Source organism: Centrocercus urophasianus, unplaced genomic scaffold (genome assembly GCF_019232065.1).
Source record: "Centrocercus urophasianus isolate 14NV4802_14NV808 unplaced genomic scaffold, USGS_Curo_1.0 seq_38, whole genome shotgun sequence".
In the NCBI taxonomy this organism is placed as follows: Eukaryota; Metazoa; Chordata; class Aves; order Galliformes; family Phasianidae; genus Centrocercus; species Centrocercus urophasianus.
Window position 1 is genome coordinate 1,595,021 of NW_024884955.1, and position 24,752 is coordinate 1,619,772.

The 24,752-nt window shown below is 47.8% G+C and overlaps 1 protein-coding gene across 5 annotated transcripts in view; it reads left to right on the forward strand.

Annotated features, from left to right (window-relative positions):
• Positions 1 to 24,752, forward strand: part of KCNQ2 (potassium voltage-gated channel subfamily Q member 2) — a 56,902-nt gene that overhangs the window by 15,233 nt on the left and 16,917 nt on the right. For 3 of the 5 annotated variants that reach the window (XM_042832389.1, XM_042832391.1, XM_042832393.1), the window contains exons 2-11: positions 4,120 to 4,210; positions 4,667 to 4,793; positions 5,863 to 6,038; positions 6,678 to 6,803; positions 9,103 to 9,213; positions 9,793 to 9,888; positions 10,708 to 10,802; positions 13,355 to 13,384; positions 17,183 to 17,251; positions 19,149 to 19,178. In XM_042832389.1, coding sequence (XP_042688323.1) covers positions 4,120 to 4,210; positions 4,667 to 4,793; positions 5,863 to 6,038; positions 6,678 to 6,803; positions 9,103 to 9,213; positions 9,793 to 9,888; positions 10,708 to 10,802; positions 13,355 to 13,384; positions 17,183 to 17,251; positions 19,149 to 19,178 — 951 coding nt within the window. Of the gene's footprint in view, positions 1 to 4,119; positions 4,211 to 4,666; positions 4,794 to 5,862; positions 6,039 to 6,677; positions 6,804 to 9,102; positions 9,214 to 9,792; positions 9,889 to 10,707; positions 10,803 to 13,354; positions 13,385 to 17,182; positions 17,252 to 19,148; positions 19,179 to 23,874; positions 23,929 to 24,752 lie in introns of all 5 variants that reach the window. The other 2 variants (XM_042832390.1, XM_042832392.1) reach the window with 2 other exon arrangements.

The window sequence follows — 24,752 nt, forward strand, 5'->3', positions numbered from 1 at the left end:
CTTGAGAACACCCATCTCCTATTGTGCCACTCTGCCGTCACACAGCTCTGCTGGAGATACAAGTCACCTTGGGTGATGATTTTTGGCTGAAGCTGAGAGATTTGGAAACCTGGAGTGGGACATTGAGGCTTGTGTTGAGCCTTGTCAATGTGTAGCTGGGCTGTGGGATTCTTTATGTGAAAAACAATGATGGAAGCTCCTGGTTAGGACAGGGACAGCGTGCATCATCATAAGCCCTTGGACAGCCATGGTGTGGTCAGAGTTCTGATTCAGTGGAGATTCAAATTTAGCTATAATTACTCCTGTTCTGAGTGCTAAAAGGCTTTTTACAGTCTGTTTATCCAAGTTTTGGAAACTTGAAAGCCAGCATCTTACAGAGACCACTGCAAATGGATTGCTGGGATTACAGCTGGATTGCCCATAAGCATTTTGGTTTTATTTTAGCACAATTATCAATGCCTTATTTATGTCCCCAAAGTCATTTTCAAGCGTTTTAAGTTATTTTCTATTGTGTGGCTCTCAAATGCCTGGAGTAAAATGCTTCCTCCTTTTCAGCTTTGCTTGTTCTAATTAAGCAAATTGTTAATTCCTTCCCCACTTCCATGGGAAGGCAGTAAAGCAAGGAAAGAGCCCATTGCCTCGTGCCACCTCCTTGCATTACATCCATCCCTGACACATCCTGGTATCCCACTGCTGCTGATCCATTGGAGCTCCATGTAAGTGGGTGTGCAGGTTCCAAGGGGAGTGCCTTTAAGAAGGCAAATGAGATTAATAATCTGAAAAGATTCATAAGGATTCCGTTATTTACTTTTAGCAAACAGAGAGAGAGAAAAAAAATACCTTTCGCGTTTCGAGTCATTTTATTTCATTATTTGCTTGCTTATTTGTTTATTGGAGTGGGAGCTCACTCATTTCTTCTTCTACTGCTAATATGAAATGCAATGGAGATGAAATCTGGGTAAGGAAGTTTCGTGCCGAGGTTAGTAATCTAGGATAAGAAGCTTGCCATGGGTGTTTTAAGTTGACATAACCTTTCTTTGCTGAGAGAGTGGATGAGGTGCTGGAACAGGTTGCCCAGGGAGGCTGTGGATGCCCCTGGAGGTGTTCAAGGCCAGGTTGGATGGGGTCCTGGGCAGCCTGGTCTGGTATTAGGTATAGAGGTCGGTGGCCCTGCCCGAGATGGGGGATTTGGAGCTTCATAATCCTTGAGATCCCTTCCAAGCCAAGCCATTCTATGAACCTTTGGACAGAAAGGCGAACTTTGGAGGACTTTGGGTTTTTCAGCTGTTTGCAGAAGTCAGATTTGCACAGCTGAGTCTTGGCTGCGCACAGAGGTGGAAGCAACTCAAGAAATGTCTGTCCTCAGCAGGCTGCTGCCAGCTCTGTCCCTGCTGTCACCCATGGAAGGGATGGAGATGCAGCAGCACTCGCTGTCCTTTGCATCCTGGCCCAGTCTGGGGAGGTTGTTGCTAGCTCTGTTGTGTGGGGCCCAGCTCCTGTCTGTCTTGGGGGGAGGATATTGTCTTCTGCCCAGCTGTAAGCAGAATTGGCATCTTTAATGTAAAAATCATTAGAAGGGACATAATTAACGTTCCTTATTGCACATTAACATTACCCAGAGTCAGGCTGCGGACATAATTTGCTTTGATTAGATATGTAGCTTTAAAAATTAGATTCATCCCAACCTCTATGCCGTTTATTGGCCTGTTTCCCTTTCCCTTGCTATCCATTATGAGCTGGAGCCCTGTCCTGCACTGTCTGGATGGATTAGATGTAATGAAAGCAGAGTCAACTTCCCACTGCCTGCCCTCCATGGGAGGTCAGAGGGTGCTCTCCACCTCAGCACAGATATGGCTCACCTTTCTCCTTCCATCCCATGCAAAGAGGAAATGCAGAGCCTTTGGAGCTTTCCAGGAGCAAACCCCAACTCCATGAATCCAGTGGAAAAAATGTTTCATTCTTGAAATCTACTTTTCAGCCTCTCGGAGGTTTGGGAACCTTGGAGTTGAGCAGAGTAGCCATGCATCACCATGGAGCTATTTTGCTGTGCTTGTACCCACATCCTATGGTGGCAAGACCATTTCTCACTTGCTGGCTGAGCTCCTGTGGGGGAACAGAGCAGAGGGATGGGAGCTGCTACCGTATTGGGTTTTGCTTATGGAGCAGCCCTGGTTACCCTGCACAGCCACAGCTTGCACAGGGCACAAGGAAGATGTTCACCAGCAGATGTTGGACCACATCTGTACAAAGAACCTTATCTATTGGGTAGTGCTTTCAGCTCTTGTTGAAATGATAGAGCAATGTCTTTTCCTTCCTTTTTTTTTTTTTCTTTTTTTTTTCTGCCCTATCAATACATTTCTAATGACAGAGGTAACGTGCAGGACTCCTCTTTCTCCTGGCATTCATTCCCAGCAGGACTCATTGTTTCAGCATGGCTTTGTTCTGGATCCATTTGAAGTATCCACCTTAGTAAACAAGGTATGCATGTCTGCTCTGATGTCAGCACTTTGCTTTCTGCACCTGTCAGCATTTTATTGTGATAATCAGTCCCAGAAACACAACCCACGCCCTATTTCTTCAATCAGAACATGTAGGATTTTCTTTTCCCCCCATCCTTTCCCATGATCTATTTTTCCCCCTCTTTTCTTTCTTCTTTCATCGATTATTCATTTGTTTCTCACTCTGACGTGGGAGTGTGCACCAAAATCTGGGCCACCCCAGGAGCGGGACTGCCTGACCCATTTGCAGCTCCCTCTCACTGCACAGCCTGCAAGAACCACGTTGGGTGAGAGTGATGATGAGTGGGATTGCAAGGGGCAATTCCTTGCTTTTTGGGGTTGTTGCAGGTTCCTGAGTACTAGAAAGGGAGAAATGAGGAGATTGTCCTGAGCTGTTCTGTGCTGAATGGGACTTGCTGCTGGCAAAGCTCAGCCCTTGTGGAGTGGCTCTGAAGGTCCCTTCCTTCCAGCAGACTCAGCACTGCCTGTGGTCAGAATAAATACTGCCAATTCCCCCTCTCTACCTGAGCACTGTGATGTTAATGGCCCTTGAGAAGCCGCAGGCACAGCCCTGCAGTGCCTCTCTTTACACAGCACCAAGCAGCTGCACCCGGCAGCCCGACCGTGCCTTATAAATATTTGAAAGTCAGTTTGTAGGAATGTGAGACAAAGCCAGACGGATGAATTATTTAATGCTTTGAAAGAACGCAGCTTTTAGTTCCTCCCCGTGCTGGCCTACTTCATTGTTTCAGTAAATTGATCTGCAGCAAATTAATTTCCCTTCTTTTCTTTGAGTAAGCAGCGGGCATGGCAGGTTGGTGGGGATTGCTCCGGCCACAAGCAGGTGCCAGGACACCTCCACGGTTGCAGAGCTGGCATCAAATGTCAGCAGAGAGTGGAGCTGCTGTCACCCATCAGTGCCTTTGGATTGGCATTGGTGCACCCAGTGCTCATGTGGAGAGGACTCTTGGCAGGGGCAGCCTCTGTGTGCGTTTTATCACAGAACTGTAGAATATCCAAGTTGGAAGGGACCTATAGGGATCATTGTGTTCACCTCCTGCCTTCACACAGCACCACCCCAAAACCCAAATCCCATCTCTGTTAAATCCCCATCTTGGTAATGTGTGGACAAGGAAGCTGGGAAAGCAGCTGGTGGAATTGAATCTGAAGAGTTGCCAAGTTTTCCTGTATGAGGATGTAGCAATGGAGTGTTTCCATGTTTGTTGGAGCTGACATAACGTGGAAGGGATCTCAGAGGCTATCGCAGCCACGTGCTGGAAATGGATGTGTCTTGGCCAAACTGATACTGGGTCCTTCCACACCCAACCCTTCCTGTTCATAGAATCAGGGATCCAGGTTCCCTTTTGCTGGTTGGTTCTCCTCCAGTGATCAGCAGAGTGATCCCGAGTGTGATTGCATGGGCCTGGTGGCCTCGTTGCTGTCACTTCTTATCTCCTCATCACCGGTTAGAGGTATCCTTGTAAAGGGACAGTGTTAAAGACACAGCATGGTGAATGCTCCTGTGTGTAAATGTCAAACCATGTGACCGAGTGTGAAAAGTTCTTGCTTTGAAGACTGATGTTCTGTCCTTCTGTATTTTTTTATTTTTTGTGTTCTATAGTTTTCTACTTGTTTTCTCCTGCCTGGTGCTGTCTGTCTTCTCAACCATCGATGAGTATCAGAACAGCTCTGAAGGGGCCCTTTATATTCTGGTGAGTTGGGATTCGCAAATGAAGTGAGCAGTATCACATCAAAATAAAGTTTAAAATGCACAAGAAAAGCACCTACCCCTAAGACTGGGGATATTTAACTCAGGCAAGAGTTAGTGTCTGTTGGAACCCACAATAAGGAAAGGAGAAATCTGTCTCAGGGCACTCAGGAGTAATCTGAGCACAATATTTGCTCTGATGTAATATTTTAAAACCTCTTTCCTGAACTTTTTCTGTTGTTTTTGCTTTGTTCCTCTTTCTCATCCCCTGCCCAGGAAAGGGAAAACCCAGCAGCAAAGGTCTGAGCATCACTCAAAATAGGGCTTTCTACCATATGGTCCTGTGGGGCACTTCTGCATTGCATAGGAGAGCAGGGTTTAGGCTGTTGGACTGGATCTCTAATTCTGGAGCACCCTCACCACGTTTCCTTCTAGGCTGATGGCATGTTGTCTCCCCCAGGAAATTGTCACCATCGTGGTGTTTGGGGTGGAGTATTTTGTGCGGATCTGGGCAGCCGGCTGCTGCTGTCGGTACCGGGGCTGGAGAGGAAGGTTGAAATTTGCCCGCAAGCCTTTCTGTGTCATCGGTAAGACCTGCCTCCTGCATGGGGTTTCCCAACCTAAGATGGCTATTGAAGAGCTTGCTTGCACAGTGCTGCAATTTCTTGCTTGCAGTTTGGGGATTGTTACTCACCTAGAGAAGAGAAGGGAGGAGCTGAGGTCCCTGCCCAACCTCTCCATCCGTTTGTTCACTCCGTGTCTCATTTTGCCCTCCTGGGTGCTGAGGAGCTGCATCACAAGGGGATTGTGAGACTCAATTCCTGCTTGTAAAGCACTCGGTTCTCCTGTTGTGCAAGGTGCCATCCGAGCACAGTGGGTGCTTTGTTTGGGGTCAGGAGTGACAGGTGAGCCATGCCATGCCCCATGGAGCCTGCTTTCACGTGTCCAGCAAGTAGCAAGAGTCACACATGGGATTTTCATTTATTGCACAGAAAATCATTCATAAAAATTGCATAGAAAAAGAAAGAGGGAGGGTTTCAGGATCCTGCCCCATCCCTGAAGGTGCTCAAGGCCAGGTCGAATGGCCTGACCTAGTACCTGATTTGATAGCTGGCAACCCTATCCATGGCAGGGGGCTGGAACTAGGTGGTCTTTGAGTTCTCTTTCTACCCAAGCCAACCTGTGCTTCTGTGATCCTCGGGTTTGGGGTTTATAGCATATGACTTCTTTTCTTGGACTCCTGCTCTTCCCTCAAGCACCCTGGGGTTGTTATGGTGTTTAGTGTTAGTGTTTAGTGGTATTTAGACAGGGCAGCTCACACCTCTGGGCAGCACGGTGTCACAGCAGCTAAAAAAGTCCTTGCCTTGCCTAGCAAGGACTTAGCCCAGCCTAGCCCTGGATCAGAATGCAGTCAAGTGACATCGAACACATTTTCTTGGGAATGATGAGTGTGGAGAAGAAAACCAGAATGTTTCCATCAGGTGTCTAACTGCTCCTTTTGTCCAGTTAAGTCTTCTGCTGTATCCCTCTGGTACCAGGTATTACGGTAGCACTTCCACGCACGTCCTTCTGCTGCCAATGGCGGTGGGAGTGCCATCCCCTTTGGTGGTGCTCCAGCAGCACGTCTCCAGCTTTCAATGCCCTTTGTTCACGCAGACATCATGGTGCTGATCGCGTCCATTGCTGTGCTGGCAGCGGGCTCCCAGGGCAACGTCTTTGCCACGTCGGCGCTCAGGAGCTTGCGCTTCCTGCAGATCCTGCGCATGATCCGCATGGACCGGCGGGGTGGCACCTGGAAGCTGTTGGGCTCCGTGGTTTACGCGCACAGCAAGGTGAGTGAGCCCCAGCAGGGACGTGGAGCCCCTCTTTTCATTGCCTAGGTTTGGTTCCCCACCCAAAACATCTTCCAGGCTTGGGAGGATGGAGAGGGCACTCACTAGGTGGTGATGTGCGGAATGCAAGGTCCTGTGGAGCCCTCCAGCCAGCAGAACAGAAATGGGAGGGATGTTGGGATGTTTGCAGGGAATGCCTTGAACACGGTGACCACCTGCACACTGAGCTCATTTCATGGAGTTAGCGATTAGCCAGCAGATTTGGGGGCTCGTGTTTCAGTTTTAACTTATGCGTGGGCTGGAGAAGTAATTATATTTTCATTTCTGTTCCACATCTTTAAATACTGGAGCTGCTCCCTTTCCACTTGCTGAGGTGTTTCAGGTGATGTGCTCTGCAGGGTGGGGGTCATCCTGCAAGTGCTGCAGGGCACCACTAGCACTTGGGCCCATCTCAGATGTCCCCTCTCTGCACTACATTGAAAATCAGCACTTCTGATCTCCAGCCGAAACCCAAAGCCTAAACATGCAGAGATGCAGAGCAAGTTCAGCTCTGAGGCCAACCGCAAGCAAGCGGCTCAGCTTTCGGAGATGCACACCAGGATTGCATTTATTCTATTCTATCCCTTAATGATCTTGCAGGAGCTGATTACTGCCTGGTATATTGGCTTCCTCTGCCTCATCCTGGCCTCTTTCCTGGTATACTTGGCTGAGAAAGGAGAAAATGAGCACTTTGATACATACGCAGATGCACTCTGGTGGGGTCTGGTAAGTAATTTTTGTAGAGCAGCTGCTGGTTATTAAAATAAAATGTCCATTAACCCCCCATCTTCTATCACTTATTGAGGAATCAGCTTACAGACTGCTTAGTTAACATTTTTATTAAATGGCTTCAGGCTATTCCATTTAGCTAGATTTCTTAAATAAGGCTTGTAGGAGATGCGATGGGATCGCATTTGTTGAGCTACCTGGGGCAGCACAGCAAGAGAAGATCAGCAGTTGGACTTGGCTCCATTGTGGCATATCTAATAAAAGCCTCGTGGTCATCACTGTGACAAGTATTGCCACCTTTCCATCATTTATCATCATACTTGAGCTGTTAAATGCACCGGACTATGTTTCATGCAATTAATGCATTCTAAGTACCAGGAAAACTTCAGTGCTGAAAGCACTCGCTTTGCAAATCTTTGCTGACAAAAGAGAAAGGGCAGTACTTTCAGTGTGCTCCATGTGTGCGTGGGAATTATTGGATTAGTTGATTAACAAAGGGAGAATTAATGACGTTCTAATCTCCTTGCATTATTGTTCTTCTGCTCTGGCACTGCAGCGCTGGTTTGGCCTTGATTACAAAGCATGTAATGAAAATCCCAGATCTGATCAAATCCCAATAACAGGCTTGGGGAGGAATCGGCTGATCAAGCAGCTCCTCTTCTTCAGTAAAGGGAATGAAACGCTGCTAAGGCAGTGAATTGCTTTTCAAGCCCCTTGGTTATGACAGCAAATAAAAACAAAGCCCAATTTGACATAACTAGGAAATAAACAATGGGGGAAAGCCGACGGCCCAGATCAGAGCTCAGCATGAGGAAAGCCATGGGCAGAGCTGTCCCTTCCCGGGCTGGGGAGCTGCGTGCAGAGCTTCCCACCTCATTCCCCATTTCAGGAGGTGTTGGAGCACCACGTGGTGTTGCTCCTGTCCATCTGACAGTGACATTTCAGCCTCATTAAAACGAGCAGATTTTGTCATTGTCCGGCTCACACGTCCAGTGCAGACATGCTAAGAAATGAGCAGAACAAATCAGCTGTCGGTTTCAGGAGCTTGTATCCTGATTTCATCTCAGTGGCTCCAAATCCTTGCAGTTGTCTCCATAGATTGTAAAAAATTGTAACCCAACTTTGCGGTGATTAAGGAGTGAGTGTTGCTTCAGCTCAGTATTTCAGCACAGAATAGCCACGTAGATACATTTTACTAAATGCTTTGTCAAAATGGCAGCTAATTGATAAGGCTTTTAGTGGGTGCTATTAAACGGTGCTTGGGGATTGGGCTTCCATTTGATTAAAACAGTTTTGCTCCAGGCTGAAGGCGTTAGGTTTCCGACAGCATGTCAGTTCCATCAGGACTCCACCACCCTTGGAGACAGCTCTGTCCTTGGGGCTGAGGGTGAGGGACCTTGGGTCCTTTGGGCAGAAGTCTCCATAAGGACATCCCATCGTACCGGTCCTCCCTGTCCTGTGTGTCCCAGGCTCTCCAAACTTTTCCTCAATTCTTGATGGAGGGCCCAGCATTCTCCATTTGTGAGGTTCTTGGACAGAAGCAGGAAAAATCACCTTTTGCTGCAGTTTGAAGCTCAATGATTATTTGTTTCCAGCAGATCTCTCAGCTCCTTCCCCGAAACACACAGAACAGCTTGCCAGCCTCTCTTGGTACATTACATTAATTCTGAGGAGGGGAAAAATACCTCTAAATTAGGTTGTACAAAGCAGCCTGTTGAGCTAATGTGCAGTTTTTAAGTAGGAGGGGAGAGTGGCTAATAAGCACTGCTGGGAAAATGGGCAATAAACAGCATCAGATCCTTATGAGTGCAAATAACCTTGATTTCTTTTGAGATGTGCTGAAGGCAGGATGGCCCCCGAGCTTGTCTGCTCCCCACCATCTGCTCAGGGAATTTTGGTGGCATTGCTTTATGTTATTATTATTTTAGTATTTTATTTCAGTACTTATTAAAAAATGATGAAGAGCAGTTTTTACATGGGGAGATAGTGTTAGGACAAGGTGTGGGTGGATGGTTTTAAACTAGAATAGAGGAGATTTGGATCAAATGGCAACAGAAAATAAAATGCTTTACTCACAGTGTGGTGTGGCTCTGGCACTGCTGCCCAGAGCTGTGGGGGCCCCATCCCTGGAGGTGCCCATGACCATGAATGGGCCCTGTGCAGCCTGGTCTATGGGAGGTGTGCCTGTCCATGACAGTGGTCAGAGCTGAAAAGGCTTTAAGGTCTCTTCCAACCCAAGCTATGTGATTTCCAGTAGAAAGCAATGTGACTGAGGGTTGGGGTTCTCCTCTTGCAGATCACCCTGACCACCATTGGCTATGGGGACAAGTACCCACAGACTTGGAATGGGCGACTGCTGGCTGCAACCTTCACACTCATCGGTGTTTCCTTCTTCGCTCTCCCTGCCGTGAGTGTGGGCAGTGGGGGGGGCTGAGTTATTACCTGTTTACCACCATCCTGTGGCTTCACGTGCCTGAAGAACTCCTGGCTTCAACTGTTTGGCTGCTTCTGAGTCAAAAAGAAAAAAGAAGAAAAAAAAAAAGTGTCCACTCTGTGTGGACAGCCATGGTGCATATGAGCAAACAGGATGGAAAACGTGGATGTAGTTATTCACAAATGAGATGGAAAATGTTTATTGAAGTGAAACCATATTCCTGCTGCTGTTCCTAGGGGTGGCTGTGCCATTTCAGTAAATCACCTTGCTCCCTATTGCAGTGTTGCATGGATCTGATTTTCCCTCATAGGGGTGATTTGCTGCATGCTTGTATGATATGGATGTTTCGTGTTTTATCAGCTGCTTTTACCAAAGCGGCGAGCACCAACAGAGCCCACATTTGGGGCTGCCTTGGTTGAGGGCTCCTTGCTCCTTTCCTGATGCATTTGAAGCAAAAATGAGATGGAACAAAGCTGTGGAACAAAAGCTGGCTGCAACCTCTCAAAGCTTGTCTAACACCTGCTAACTGCACAATTTCATTCTTTTCCCCAGGGCATTTTAGGTTCGGGGTTTGCTCTGAAGGTTCAGGAGCAGCATCGGCAAAAACACTTTGAGAAGAGACGCAACCCAGCAGCAGGCCTGATTCAGGTTAGGAGCTGGGAGCCTCAGGGCTGCATCCTCCTGATGTTGAGGTCTAAATGGACTTCTAGGAGCAGGGCAGGAGAAAAACGGTGCTGCATGTCTGAAGTGTGAGACAGCAGCTGGTGGCTGGGCTTGTCTGAGAACAAATGCTAGGAAGGCAGCCATAGGGATGCAGCATATGCGAAAGGCAGTCTGGGGGAGAAAAGGAATGAAACTCAGCCCAGCACAGTGAGACAAATACACTGGGACAGTCTGTTTCACCAATTATATATTTTTTTTTTCAAAGAGAATATTTATACTGATACCAAGTTACAATTGGGAGCACTTTCTCCATGCTAACAGATGTCTGCACAGAAGGCTGGCCTTGGCGGATAGCTTGAAGAGTGGTTTTACACTCCTCTGCTCCCTTCTCTCCAAATTTTGTGGCTCCCCAATGCACAGCAGTAGTGCTCCTGTCAGCGAGTGCCTGGTACCTGCAGCATCTTTAGCTGTGATCAGTGGCATCATGGTAGTACCCCCAGTGTGTCACGTGCCAAATGGATCATCGGCACTATGGTCACACCCCAAATGTATCACATGCTAAATGGATTGGTGGCATCGTGGTAGCACCCCAAATGTGTCACATGTCAAGTAAATCGTTGGCACTGTGGTCGCATCCCAAATGTGTCACGTGCCAAATAGGTCGGTGGCATCATGGTAGCGTCCCAAATCTGTCACATATCAAAGAGAAGGCAAAATGTCAGACCCACAGATAGCATAGAATTGGTGTTGGTAGAAGTTTATGAAACTCAGCCTGTGTCTCCATTCCACCCTGTCTCCTCCCAGGCTGCATGGAGGTTCTATGCTACCAACCTGTCCCGCACAGACCTGCACTCTACGTGGCAGTACTACGAGCGCACCGTCACCGTCCCCATGTACAGGTACTTCCTCCTTGTGCTGCCTGCCTCATGGTGCTAATGTTTCCATGTTTGTTACCTGGATGTAGAGTTTTATTATTCATTTAAGTTGCTATTCATTTAAACTTTTTATTTATTTAAGTTTAAAAAAAAAAATTTCCACATCTCTTAAAAGCCAGAATATGCTTTTTTTTCAAGGGTTTTTTGTTGTTTTTTTTTTTGGCTGTGTTTCATTTTGTGTTTCTTTTGGCCTCAATTTTAATTTCCCTGTTATTTTTTTTTTTCTTTTCATCTCTGTGTGTATGTACGTGCTCTTCTTTTCACCTTTATTTCTCCAAGCCCGGGGTAGTTGCGTTGTGTTGTGACAGTGCCGTGCCCAGGTGTGAAGACTCCAAGCTGCCCCGGACCTAGGTAAATGCTGCCTTGCCCTGCGTGCAGCAATTCGTGCTGCTCCACCAGGCTCTAATGGTCCTTCTGCCTTTCAGCACTCTTCTGTCCCTCTGGGCTGCCCTGGTGCCGTCCCCAGGTGCATTTGGCCTTGGTTCCAATTTCCTTTTCCTCTTTCCTTTTCTCCTTTTTTCCTTGCCCGTCCCTTTTCCTGCCTGGGCAGTGCTGTGCATTCCTCTCTGGGGTGTTTGAAACTGCCCAGATCTCTCTGGATGGTGTTGGTTGGATATTCCTGCAGCTTTGTGAGGTTTTTTTGGGGGCACGATGGGGCGGGCTCCTTGTGCTCCCAGTCCTTGTGGTGCAGAGCTGTTGTCCAGCTCTGGGTTGTGCCGGTGCTGATGCAAAATCCCTCTGTGTTACTGGTGCCTTTTAGCCATTCGAATGCATTTCCCAGGGCAAGCATTAGTCCATGTTTGAAGTGTTAGCCAGCCTGTTAATCCATCTTAGAAGCCTGTTGGAATTCACATTGTCATGGTCAGTAAGTTGTGGTTGGATTCGTTCCCAGTGTGTGCCTGATTGGTTGTTTGTTTCCTAAAGGTATTTATGAACTGACATCAAGATTTTGCTTTAAGAAAAAAAACAAAACAACAACTCAATGAAACAGAATCAAACTGTTTCCCAATAGCATTAAAACCCACTCATCCAACTCTCCCTGTCCCACCTCTGCGTTGGTTGGGAGCAGCTGCTGAGGGGAGCAGGACCTGGCCCAAAGCCCTCTGCAGAGCACACAATGCCAGCATTGGCTTCAGTGGGCTTGGTCATGGTTATACTGCTCTTGAAAATCCCAAACTTAGCATGCAGCCAGACATACAGGGGCACCCTTTGGCACGAGGATAAGAGCATCCAGTACTTCCTTGGGCATGGGGCTCTCTTCTCTCAGCTTCACCCTAAAACTCCAATTGCTATCTGTGCACAGGTAACCTGATCATCACCTGAGAGGTGAGCCCTGATGGCTTCAGCTCTTTGTTTGTTTTTTACCAAGCAAGTGGTGAACTTCTTTTTGAGTCTGGTTTGGATGTGTTGAGCTGAAATCATTCAGAATACTTGTCCCCTAATTTAAAAAGGGGATAACTGTATGTTCTGGCTGCCGCTTCCATCTCTCACTTTGCCCATCTACCCTTCCTACCCACTTCTCCAAGCCAGCTGGCACGCACCAACAGCTGCACCCTGAGCCCAATGCCATGGTGTTGGTTGCTGCGTGCAGCTTAGCTACAGGCTGTGGTTGGGAACTGGGTAGGGGGACACAGCATCCCCTCTGCCAGAGGTGAGCTGCAGTCACTGCTGCCTTAGCACCTTTTCTGCTCAACATTGGGCTGCTTGTTCCTCCTAGCAGGAGCCTCATGACTTGAGCTTACGTCTCTTCCCAAGGCACCTTTGAAAAGAGGGGCTGTTTGGTGGGGAAAATTGGTAGCCATGACTTGGAGGAGCATGCGTGTGCCCAGAGCATCACTCAGAGCACTGCAGGAGAGCTGGTTTCTCTCTGCTGGGGAAAATAGGGTGGACTCTGAGAGCATCTCAGCTTGGATGTTGAGATTCAAGATGTGGTAAAGCAAATCTGCAATATACATCTGGCTCCTATATAAAAAAACAAAACCAATATTGAAAAAAAAAAAAAAAAAGCACAACAACAACCAAAACCAAACAACAACAAGACCCCCAAAATTACTCTATAATCACTCAAGAGAACAGGATATTGTTTTCAGCTATATTCATATATTTGCACTAAAAAATAGTTACTGAAATGTCACGTTTCAGTAAACATTGGAGCTCCTTAGAGCCATCCTCCTGGTCCAAGGAGCCCCTGGCTGGTAGCACTGAGGGCTGAGGATTCCTCCCTGAAGATCTCTCGGAGTCCCCCTGCATTTTCCCTGCCCCGTGGTGCCCGTTTGCTTTGGGAGCGAGGTGCCAGCAGCCTGTCTCATGGGTGGCAGTGATGTGAGGAGCAGGGAGCAAGCTCAGCCTGCACTGATGCTCACCCACAGCCTGGTCCCAGCTCACCTGCTCCCAGAGTGCACTTGGTTCATGTGCTAATTTTCTTTGTTCTGTTTCTTTTCTCCCTCCCTCCATTTTTTTCTTTTTTTTCCTTTCTCTTATCCCTTTGGTTTTCTTTGGTGAAAACTCTTGAAAAGCACGCAAACGCAAACGTACGGTGCCTCCAGGTATGACATGCATGTGACTCTGAACCGTGTGTCATGTCACTCCTTGTTCTTCGTTTGGGACTGTAATATACAGAGCCTTTAACAAAAAAAAAAAAAAACCAGAAAGCTCTGAAAGTCAGGTGTTTTTTTTTCTTTTTTTTAAAAAGAATGAGTGAAACCCCAAACCAGACCGTCCATCCTGCTGCCTGCTGACTAACTCCGTGTGCCTCCATATGTGTTTTAGCTATTGGTTTGTACAAGTGTTGGGAAACTGTGCCAAAATGATGATTTAAGGAAGGAGAATGGGAGAGTGCTTGATAAGCTCGCTTTATTAACGATGATTTCTTGATGGTCTTAACAACCTCCTCCAGATCATACAACTCTTAACAAGAATACCTCCCCATTCATGTTTCCATTTCTCCTCTGCCATCACTCATGTTTGTTGCCCTTTCCCCAGCCCTCTTTTCCCATCCATCAGTGTTATCTCAGTGTTGTAGGAGCTGTGCACCCCGGGTATCTCTGAGTCTGCTGCCCTTGCTGGTGTGAGTGGTGTTGGTGGCACCACGGGACACATTGGTGGTAGTGCAGAATAAAATTGCAGCAGTGGCTGTGCCTGTTTTTCAAAGGAGAATGAGATATCAAATGTAGTGTGCTAAGCCAAAGTGATCGCTCACGATTTCCCTCAGTAATTCAGTGTGATGCTTGGAAAAGGAGTGTCCCATCTCAGCAGGGGAATTATGTTTTGGTTATTTTTCCTTCGGTAACTGACCCGGAGCCAAGCAGTTATTAGTCCCCGTTGTTCCTTCTGAGAGCTGACCTTTCAATCCAATCAAACAGACGTGTATGTGGCTGGGGTGAGATTTATTACAAACAACATTATCTCAGATTCTGCAGAAGAGAGCAGGTTTTCAGATGATAGGCATATTTTATATGAGGTGGGTACCTGAAGGTGCAGTAAAGGCAATATTTGAAGATGTGGAATTAATGGCTTACGTTTGGAGACTGTGGGCCAAGCTCAGTTCTTAGAGCAGTTTAAATCCTCACTAGGTGCATTAACACAGGTGTGATTTAGTGCCTGATTTGCAAGCCTGGTTCCAGTTTTCACGGATGCGAGTTTTGCTGCCTTACTCAATCACACTTATTACTTTTGTGTGGTTTATTTACAGCAAATAGCATCCATGATTGAAAGTGTGTGATTGAGTGCACATCGAGTGCTGTCTGGGACAGCAGCCTGCTTTAAGGACTGGGCATTTTTCTACTGCTGGAAGTGAAATAAGAATGCTTCCACTCCAGCTCTTATCATAACATATTTCATAAGTCTCATAAGTATTCCCTGTTATGGAGGAATGACTTAAACTGGAGACAAAGTCATGGTGAGTGTGATAAGCTCCTTGTAGAACTCCAGCACAGCATGGAGACTCGTTTTAGTCCTCATCATGGTATCCATCTTCTCATCACCCCCTCCCTCATTGCTCATACTGGGGCTGTTCAAACAAATCATCACCGTCTGTGTGTGTTGTGTGTGTGTGCTCCTGTGCTCTGTTGTGTGCTGCTGCCCTCCCTCCTCATGTTGTGGGGTCTCTGTGATGTCCTGGCTGGAGGCATGGTGTCCCCACTGTCCCCAAATGCTTGATCGTTGTCTGTGCTACCAGGAAAAGCAATTGTACCTTCCCTTTGGCTTGGGGAATGGAGTCAGTGCGGTGTTTTTATGTGTGGTCCTAAGAGGTGATGGGTTGCAGTTGGGTGTTCCAGTGGTGGTGTGGGCTGTGTGTGCTCCTGGAGCATGCAGACCTCACCCAGCTCCCCTTCACCAAAACATGCTTCCTTGCTGACCAAGTGGCACGAGGACCTGGAGGAGAGAGAGAAAAACACACAGAGCCCTGAGGCAGCAGGCTTCCCTTTGAGGTTGTGGTGAAGTGATGCAATGCAGAGCAGTTACGCTGCTTTTGTTAGGGCAGGTTAGGCTGAGCAGTCACTATGGATCACGTTTGGGGTCTATATGGGTCTGAGTTGGTGCCCATTTTTATTAATCGTCTTTTCAGCACAGCATTCTTTTCTTCACCACGTGTGCACTGTGCCCACACCTACTGCAGCAGCAGTGAGTCTCTGTGTTGCTTATGTCATCAGCTCTGCATGGAAGCATCTCTGCTGACCAACAAGGTTGTCACATTCTGCACAGTGCAGACCTTAGGTTGTGGGCTAATGCAAGGGGAAGGGTCCCCCTGAGACCCTGAATCCCTCCATGTAGTGAATTGGGATCCTGAATCTTTCTATTTAGCGAACAGGGACCTCAAATCCTTCCATTCGATGAGCTCATGAAGTCTTCAGCTCTGTGACTTGCATCAGAGCCATGCATTTGTGATCCTGGCTTGAGAAATTGGGTTCGTTGCCCTGTGGAGCTCTTTGAAGCAGAGAACTCCACAAAGGAGGGGGAGTTGGACTCGATGGTCCTCATAGCTCCCTTCCAACTTGGGATGTTCCATGATTCTAAAGAAGAATAGTTGTGCACTCAGCATTAAGTGCTGAATACACTTTTTATTTAGCAGTACACTTTGTGCTTGATTTTAATGCACCTCCTGCTCCCGTCTTGGCATCAGTCTGCAAATATTGTGGTGGGTTTGCACAGAGGTGTCAGCCCAGCACTTGCACACTGCTCCAGTGCACAAAGGTCAGCCTCTTCCTGACACCTCAAATGAGGAGGATCATTAATTCACCTACTCAGGGCATGCTTGCCTCTGGGTGGAAGTGTGCAGAGCTGCACTGCGGAGGAGAGCCAAATTTTTCAGCCCTGTTTTTACTCTTTCCTTCGTCTTTAAGATCAGAATGTTTTTTTGATTGCCTCAGTTTTCTGAACGCTGAATCTGTTCTGCTGATCAGTCATGTTTTTGAGCGTGGGATTTGTGCGTGCGGAGGAAAGGCTTTTCCAGGTGTTGTTTTTTATTCCAATTAGAGGAAAACTGTGAGCTTGTTGGTCTCTTAATGGCTTAAAATTTGTCACAGCCCTATTCCTTCTCCTTTCCTTCCAATCCTCAGCTGTAGGTTGGGGGAGTTTGAGCAGATTCTGCTTCCATCAAAGCCCCTGTGGTTCCTTTCCCAGTATGAATGAACAGACCCCTCCTGGGAGCTGTGCTTCTTTGGGCTGTAGCCCTATCCTTGTTGAAAGCAAGGTTATTGAAAGCTGCTGAGTTTGCTTTGCACCCTATAGCACAGCCATGACATGTAGCCCTACAGCAGCATGTGCTGGTAGCCCAGAACAGAGCTTGCAGCAAGTCATAGGGTGAGCCTGAGAAAGAAAGGAAAGCCCTGGTTCTTTCCTGATCCAGAAAGCCATCATACAGGGCTATGACTCTACTGGGGGCAAAATCATCTGCAGGCAGTAGAGAACGTGGGGATCTCCACCCAGTAGCGCTCTGCCTTTCCTGGTTCACTGCCTCCCGTTCCCCACAGGCTGCTCTCTGCATACATCTCACACATCCTGAGAGCGCGGGGTTGAGTTTCCCCATCTGCCTCCAGCACAGAAGCATCTCTTCACCTGACATCCAGCAAAGCTGCCACAGCACCCCCATGCTGCCCAGAAATGCTGCCAGGCTCTGATGGTCAGGAGTGCGGGGAAGCAGACAATTTCTCTCTCTCTTGCTGTCCCAGTCTTTTCCTACCACCCTGCTGTGGTCATTTTGGGAGCAGCTAGTTCCTGCCCCACTGCAGTCAGTGGCACTGAGATATGGTGAAAGGAGGGGACAGCAGGCAAAGCTTCCAGGAGAGGAGGCTCTGGGGTCAGCTCTGCCCAAACGTTAACACTCTTTTTTTCTCTTCCTGTAGACTCATCCCTCCTTTGAACCAGCTGGAGCTCCTGAGGAACCTGAAGAGCAAATCGGGACTGACATTCAGGTCAGCAACAGAGTTAGGAGAGCTTGGAAAGCTCACACTTCCTCACTGCATTTTTTTTTCTTTTTTTTTTCTTATTTTTTTCCCCACATTCCTGCCTTTTGCGTGTCTGCAACCTTGAAGATGTGAGAGGTGTTGGCAGCTCATCCCCACGGGTTGCTCAGCAATCTCCTCCCTGCCCCTCTTCCATGCTGCCCATGCATTTCTTCAGCCTAATTTGTCTCTGGAGTAACGTTACAATGCTTGGCTGGAAATGCAAAGTGGTACTTTCAGAGGGTCAGCTCAAGGTGGTATTCTTGGTTTGCCTCTGACCTTCCTGTTCCTCACTGCCCTCAGAGGACGTTCAGGCCCACGATGTGCTAATTCATTGCCTACCCTCCATCTTTCCCTAAGAGCAGGCAGGATTTAGTGGTGAGAAAAACCAAAAGGATATTCCCTTGGTCTCTCTCCCCTGACTGAAGCACTGTGTCCCAGATTCCCGTAGCTCCATAAACAGGTTACAAAAGTCAAAGATCCTGCTGAGCTGGAGCGCAGCACGTGGCAGTGGTGGGTCAGACTTGCAGCATTGCTGTGAGCATCCTGCAGTTTGGAAACCGTCCTGCTCAGCACAGCTCTGCTTGTCCTCTGGGTGAGGCTATCAGTCAGCCAGAATCACCACCTCATGCCTGCTAAATTTGCTCTGGTGAGATAGCAACAATTGCCTTATAAGCCCAGGCATCCTGCAGCTTCAGTCTGCACTCAGGAGCGATCATGTCATGTATTTTAAGCAAGGTGGTTCACCCCATTTGGTGACAGGGGCAGTGCAAAGCCCTGGGGATAGAAAGGAGATGCTGAGCTGGTGAGTTGTGGGTGGGACAGCACCTGCCTGGGCTGTGACCCTGCAGAATGCAGGGATCTGGAGACCCACAGACGGGTCAGACTACAGATTGAGTGTGAATGTGTGAGGTTGGGGCTGAGCTGAGCACAGAGCAGGGGGATGAAGGCATTTTTTTAGACTCTTCAATCCAGTTTGTCCCCCCACCCCCAATAGCCAGCTGGTGCCTGGAAGGAACCAGGAGATGCAGATCTTTACACTGCTGACATTCACTGTCTGCTCACTTTCTTCTGGAGCTGCATGGATGAGGCTGTTCTTTCAGCCTGGTGTGAAGGAGGTGTGAGTAGCTGAAGGCAGGACATATTTTCCTCATACCGCAGGGAAATGCAACCAAGCTGTTGGTCAGTAAAAGGGAGACTTCTTTAGTGCGGCCATAGGTTGGCTTGTGATGTTCTGCCTAGCCTTTTGCAGGTCTTCACCTCACTTTGTCCTCAAGATCCATGTTTTTTTTCAGTGCAAGTGGTTTGGGATCTCAGTGGGAAACTGCATGCAAGAACTGTGGTCCCCACTCCCTCCACAGAGCCTTTGCCAATGACAGAAAGGATGGCTGAGGTGGAGGATCTGGGACCAGGGGTCTGTACCCCCTCCCAGTTTTTTCCTACTGGCTAGGAGGGAAAAGCAGGTACCCCAGGCTCACAGAAGACACTCCAATCTATCCCTGTGTGCAGAAATCACTTGGGGAGGTGCTTTTCCAAAGGAAGGAGCTGCTCTCTGAGCACACAGGTGTCTTCCTTTCTCACCCACATCACACGGTCCTGGGGTATCTGAGTCATGCATAGGCACAAGGATGGGTTGGGAGCAGTGATGTGCATTGTATGTGTCTTCTCTGAGGTTGTGTGAGTCTCCAGTGATCTCCTGTCCAGGACAGAAACTCCAAGAATGAAGTACTCCTTTCCCTCTCTTCTGTCCACAACTTCCACTTAGTTGTACTGTTTGGTATTGTCTTTTCGTTATGTTTTAACAGTGAAGCAGCAACATCTGTTGCCACCTGACACCATGCTAATGTACTATTGCTTCTGTTTAAAGGAAAGAGCAGCAGCCTGAACCATCGCCAAGGTCTGTATCACTGCCAACACGCCATCCCCATGCATTACCTGTAGATCTGTGTGTGTGTATGTATGTGTACCATGTCGTGGCACCATCGAGGGAAGCATCGAGGTATTAATGTGCTTTTTCTGTGCTGTGGCAGTCCAATGTATCTACGTGTAATGCTGGACCTTAAATCATCTCTCCTTGCAGTCTGCCTGGGTGGCTATGAGGATAGTGAGGCTGTGGGGCAGAGGGACAGCAGTCGGTAGGGCTGCAGACCTTCATTTGGGGTGACAGCAGGGCTTTGGTTGACGCTGCTTTTTTTTTCCCCTTTCGTTGCTGGAGTTGTAGCTGGAATGGTGTAAGAGGGGCTTTAGGTGTGCCAATGGTGGTGTTGCTTTGTCTGTGCCACCACCATCCAACGTGGAGGTGACTTTGAGCACAGAGCCATCGCCATGTCACCAAGGTGGCATCTCCCAGGCACAGAAGGGCTCTCTGGCACGGCACTGAGCTGCATGGCAGAAACAGCCCAGCCCTGCCTCGCTCTCTGAGTGATGCCCAGTCCCTGCCCTGCTTCCCCTCACGTGCAGAGCGTGCTCCGCTGGGTGCCCTCTGGACGTGGTGAGCACCTTCCAAGGCCAGCCAAAAATCTGACCTGAAGGAAAGTTTCTATGGCTTGATATGTCCCAGGGAAAGCAACAGGGCTGGTGCTTGGGATGCTTCTGGGAGACTTTTCGTCCTTCTCAAACTATTGAATTCTGGGATTTCTTCCTCTTTTTTTTTTCCCCAAGTTCTTAACAGAAGTAATTTTGGGACTGAATCTCCTTTTTTTTTTTTTTTTTTTTTTCTTAAGGACCAGGATGCAAAACTGATGATATGTGGAGATCATCTGCTTGGCTTTCAGGTCTTCCATCCCATATCTCAAAACTTAGCTTAAATATTGCAAATATTGGAAAATGCATTTTTAGTGGTCTGGCATTTTGCAGATGAAACTTTCTGCTGTGCCTTTTAGCTTATCAGAGGCCAGAAACTAATTTTCTCCTAGCACAAAATCCAACCAAAGATGTCTGTGCAGATACAGCGCCAAGTAAAGGAAAGAAATTTCATCCTTCCTTTATTCCCCCTACTCCTCTTTTTTTTTTTCTCCTGTATTTCATTTGAGGTTTTTCTTTGCAAGCAGAACCTCCATAGCACTCCATCCACTCCCTGCCAAATAAATCAAATCACTAAGATCATGTTTCAACGAGCCAGAATGTCTCTTTTTTCCCCACTCAGGGTCCCAGTTGGTGTGGTGAGAACAAAGGCAGCCTCCATTCAACTTGATTAAAGCAGGGAAATACTCTCTGGGAGCAGAGGAAGGCTGAAATCTTGGTCACCTGCCCTTGTATCAGGGACTGCGTTGTCACAAGAAATCCCTGCTCAACCCCAGCACCTCCATAGCTGGAGAACTGTGAGGACCACTGTTCTTCATGTGGTCCCAGGTACTGGTCTTCCTTCTGCAGGCATCTCTGTCCTCTTGCAGCCCTCATTCTCATCAGTTAGCACAGTAAGTTAAATGATAGCATATTTCTTCATAGAGATTGCAGGTTTTTCCTGTTCAGGTTCTACAATGCTTTCTTAACCTTATGCCACAGAAAGAAGTAAAAACAGCCTTTCGCTGTCCTTATTGAAAGTTTCTCTTACTATATATGGGTCCTTCATCAGGGTTTCCTGCTCCTGTGTCCATTTCCTGCAACAATGCTCTTCCACGGAAGATGCTAAACCTTGAACCCAGGCACTCTAAAGCTGAGGGTCTGTGGCTGCCATATGTGTGACAGTAGAGGACTTTGCAGATCGCTCAGTTCAGTTGCCAGGGCAGAGTCAAAGTTCTTTCCATCTCTGTTTTATTAGGACAGTATCACTTCTCCCTGCTCCTGCTTTGCCTTCAGGAAGGCATGTTGCACAGAAGTCCGTATATTCAGGGGACCCCAAATCAGCTGCTTCTCAAATAAAAGTCTCTGGGGCTTTCACAGTGACATCCCAAATCTCCCATCTGCTTTGATTTTCAGCAGCCCCACTGATTCTTGGTGTGTCATCCTGTCCTTACAGGAGTGCTCTCATCTCCTCTGCCATTCCACCCAATGGTGTATCTCTAGCTCTGCTTTGTCATTGGTGATCATGAGTTTGAAAACTCCCTGGCTGAGTCACTTCTCCTAGCAGACCCCAGCACTGCTCTGTTACTGCTTTGGCAAGTGAAGCATTTTCCCCTTTCCATTTCCATCAAAGTAACAAAATGTCCAGTGTCCCATCTGGGCACAGCTGGATCTTCTTCCTATTGCAGCTCTTTGTAGGAGTGGCTGATTTCCTATATCCATAACCAATAGAACACCAGGACATCCTTACGGCAAGTACCACAGAAATGGCTTTTCTGCTGTGTTGCATCTTCCAGCATTTGAAGTTGGAGTGGAGATGCTGACTCAGCTTGTGGGAATGTGCTGTGCAGAACTGGCCAGTCCCTGGGGTCTCGCAGTTATGCCCTCTGCCCCCAGTACTGCTGTGGCTTTGCTGATTTCTGTTGAGATGGCACTGGGAGAGTGGCAGCCTGAGCTGGGGGGATGTGGGGATGTGAGCAGGTTAGTGAGGTGGGGACTTGGGGTCGCCTGGAATGATTCTGGTGGCCTTTGCTTGGGTCTTGGTGTACAGTGGGACAGCCATCAAGGAAACAGGTTATGATCTCTTTCTGTTATCTCTGTTTTATTCTCCACCGTGAGCTTTTCTTTGCCATTTTTATTTTCCTTCCATTTAAAAAAAAAAAAAAAAAAAAAAAAAAAAAAAAAAAATACTGGGAGTTGCTTCGGGCTCTGCACCAATGGTAACCTCTGAGTCCATGGGGTCTGGGTCACAAATCCAAGCTCTCCAATACCATGCAAGGAGAAATTTGATTGCTCCTCTCCTAGTCAGGTTGAAAATTCACTTTGATTTTGTCATCTGACTGTAATGTTCAAAAGGCAGATGGGTGGTTAGCCAGGGCTGCAGAGGCTTTTGTGGAAGAGGTATGCTCCAAATGATTTGGATCGGAAAGCATATATGACTAGGTTTGTTGGGCAGGAAATTCAGGATGAAAGAACTGGATGATCATAATAATCCATTAATGTTAGAGAAGAAGAAACAGAAAAATTCTGGGAAGCTGGGAAGCTGAAAGTCAGATTACTTTGTCCAGCATGAGTTAAGTTCTGTAGGCAATGAGAGGAACCTCATTGGTGGTTTGTCCCCAGAACCCCATTTGGTGGTCCTCAGCGGTGGTTTGTCCCCAGCCCTAATGAACTCAGCAAGATCTTGGCCATCACGTTGAGTGAACGCTGGACTGGGCCACTCTGTAATGTGTATGTATATCTGTGCGTATATCTCTCTTTATCAGTGTATGTACGTGTCTGTCTGAGATGCACTCTACCTCCATAGCTCTGCTCAGGGCTATGATTCAGGCTTTAGGACGCGCTAGAGGATGCCTTTGGTTGACTCAGGGGACCCCTGCTCTTGCCAACCCAGGGTTGCTGACTTTAACCTGTTAAACTGGTGGCAGAGACTCATGCTGGGACCGACAGTAATCTGGAAATAATCAGTTGCCTTTCAGGGAGCGGATTATTTGCACAGAAGGAACCGCATCTTTCCATAGGGACCCTGAGGCTCTGCATGCTCAGCGCCCCACAGCCGTGCCGCGATGCTCAGCCCCTGGTGGCACCACCACTCCATGGGGACATGCTGACCCATTGTGAGCTCCTGGGGCATCCTGGGGACGTGGGGTCCTATTGTGAGCCCTCAGCAAGGAGAGGGCTGAGCTCGCGCGGGATGCGGGAGGAATTCCTGCACGTCCCTCCTGTGCCCATTGCTGAGCTCAAGGCTGATGTGAGCGTGGGGCTTTGTGCCCTTCCCTCCCTCAGCCTGCCCACGAGCTCAGCTGGGACATCAGCTTTGGCTGCGTGCAGGGCCACCTCGTCAACCTGCCGCAGGCAGAGGGCTGCTCCATGGCACGAATACCCCTGTGGTGGTGGGGGGATCAGTGGGCAGCACTGGGATGGGTCCACAGAGCCAGGAGCTCCCCAGAAGTGACAGGGGACGTCCAAGGAGTGGGCAAAACTCAGTGCTGAGCGCTGATGTTCAGATGGCTTCCCATAAGGAACTGCACCGCCCTCTGTTTTAATCTGTGTATCTTTTTTTTTTAATGCCAGGCTTAAGCTTATACTATTAGCTATATGAGAAGTGCAAATAATTCACAGATTAATTAGTGTTCTTGGTGGTACATGTATGTGTATTAGAAAAAAGAAACTAATATATTCAAATCTTTCAGATGTTGCTGGGGGAAATCAGTTAAATTTTTGGCTCTCCATACTTTGGATAATCAAAATATGGTATTTTTTAAAAATCTATTTAGAGGAAGAAGAGAGTGCTTTTTGTTTCCAGTGCAGTTGAAAAAGATCTTCCTGCAGGATTCGTTCAATTGCAGATGAACTGATGCCACCAATTCAATGCAGAATGTGTCACGTCTGGTAATGACATTGATTGATCTCAGCAAGACAAATTTCAGAAATGCCCTTGATGCCTTTTTTTAATGTAATGCTCAAGCATAACAATCCTGTCATGGACCTGGCCCTCAGATCACCTGTCTTTAAACCCCAAGTCAGTAATCGAAAGTTTCCTGTCTGGCATTTGCTTCTGGGTCTAATTTTTACTCTCCCCTCATTTCCAGTAAAAGCAAACCGTGCAGAGAGTCACTATGCGGATGCTGCTCAGGAAACTCTAGGTACCACGGGAAATGCGTCGCACGGAACTAATCAAAAGCTGCACGGCTCATTCTCCCTCTACCCTGCTACCACCCGTTCTGATCACTTCTCTGCTTAATAGAGGTACTAGATGAGTAAAATAAGGCGGAGGAATCTCCCCATTGCTCAGAAATCAGAGGCTTCCTTGTCTGCTTACTGTGCAGAGCAAAAAGAGATGAGGATGGGGAATTTGGTCGGGGCTAGCAAGCCAGCGGCTGCTCAGCAATGAAGGAAGCCAGGAACTGAAGTTTAACAACGACAATAAAAATAATTTTGAAAAGTGCTGAGACCCCTTCCTCCCTATCACTTCATCCCTCCTCAGGGTCCAGAGAATCCTTGCAAATTACATTGCACTGAACAGTAATATGAAGTTAGTAGCATGAGAAATACCAGCTTCCCACCTTCAGCTGATCACCGTTCCTTTGGCTTTCTGATCACTGCAAATTGACCTTGCCTAGTCATGTGGCCTTTGGAAGCCATGGCTTGCCTATCTAGCACCTCTACTACGCAGCTAGAGGACTAATCTCAGCCTGTCCCACCAGATGCAGGGATACGGGTTCTCCTTAGTGTTGACATTGACCTTGTGAATGGTTTCTAGATCCAGTGGGGAACAGACAGCTAGAGCAGAGCGTTTGGTGCAAGCAGTGATTTCATCGTTTCCATCCAGTTGACAATTGCTAGGCGGCTTCAGAGAATTCCCAATGAGCATCCATTAGTGCACCCATCTGATGGCCGTGAGGGCACGCAGATCTCTGTATTATATTCCTTATGTATAAATAGATCTACTTTCACACCTGCACTGAAG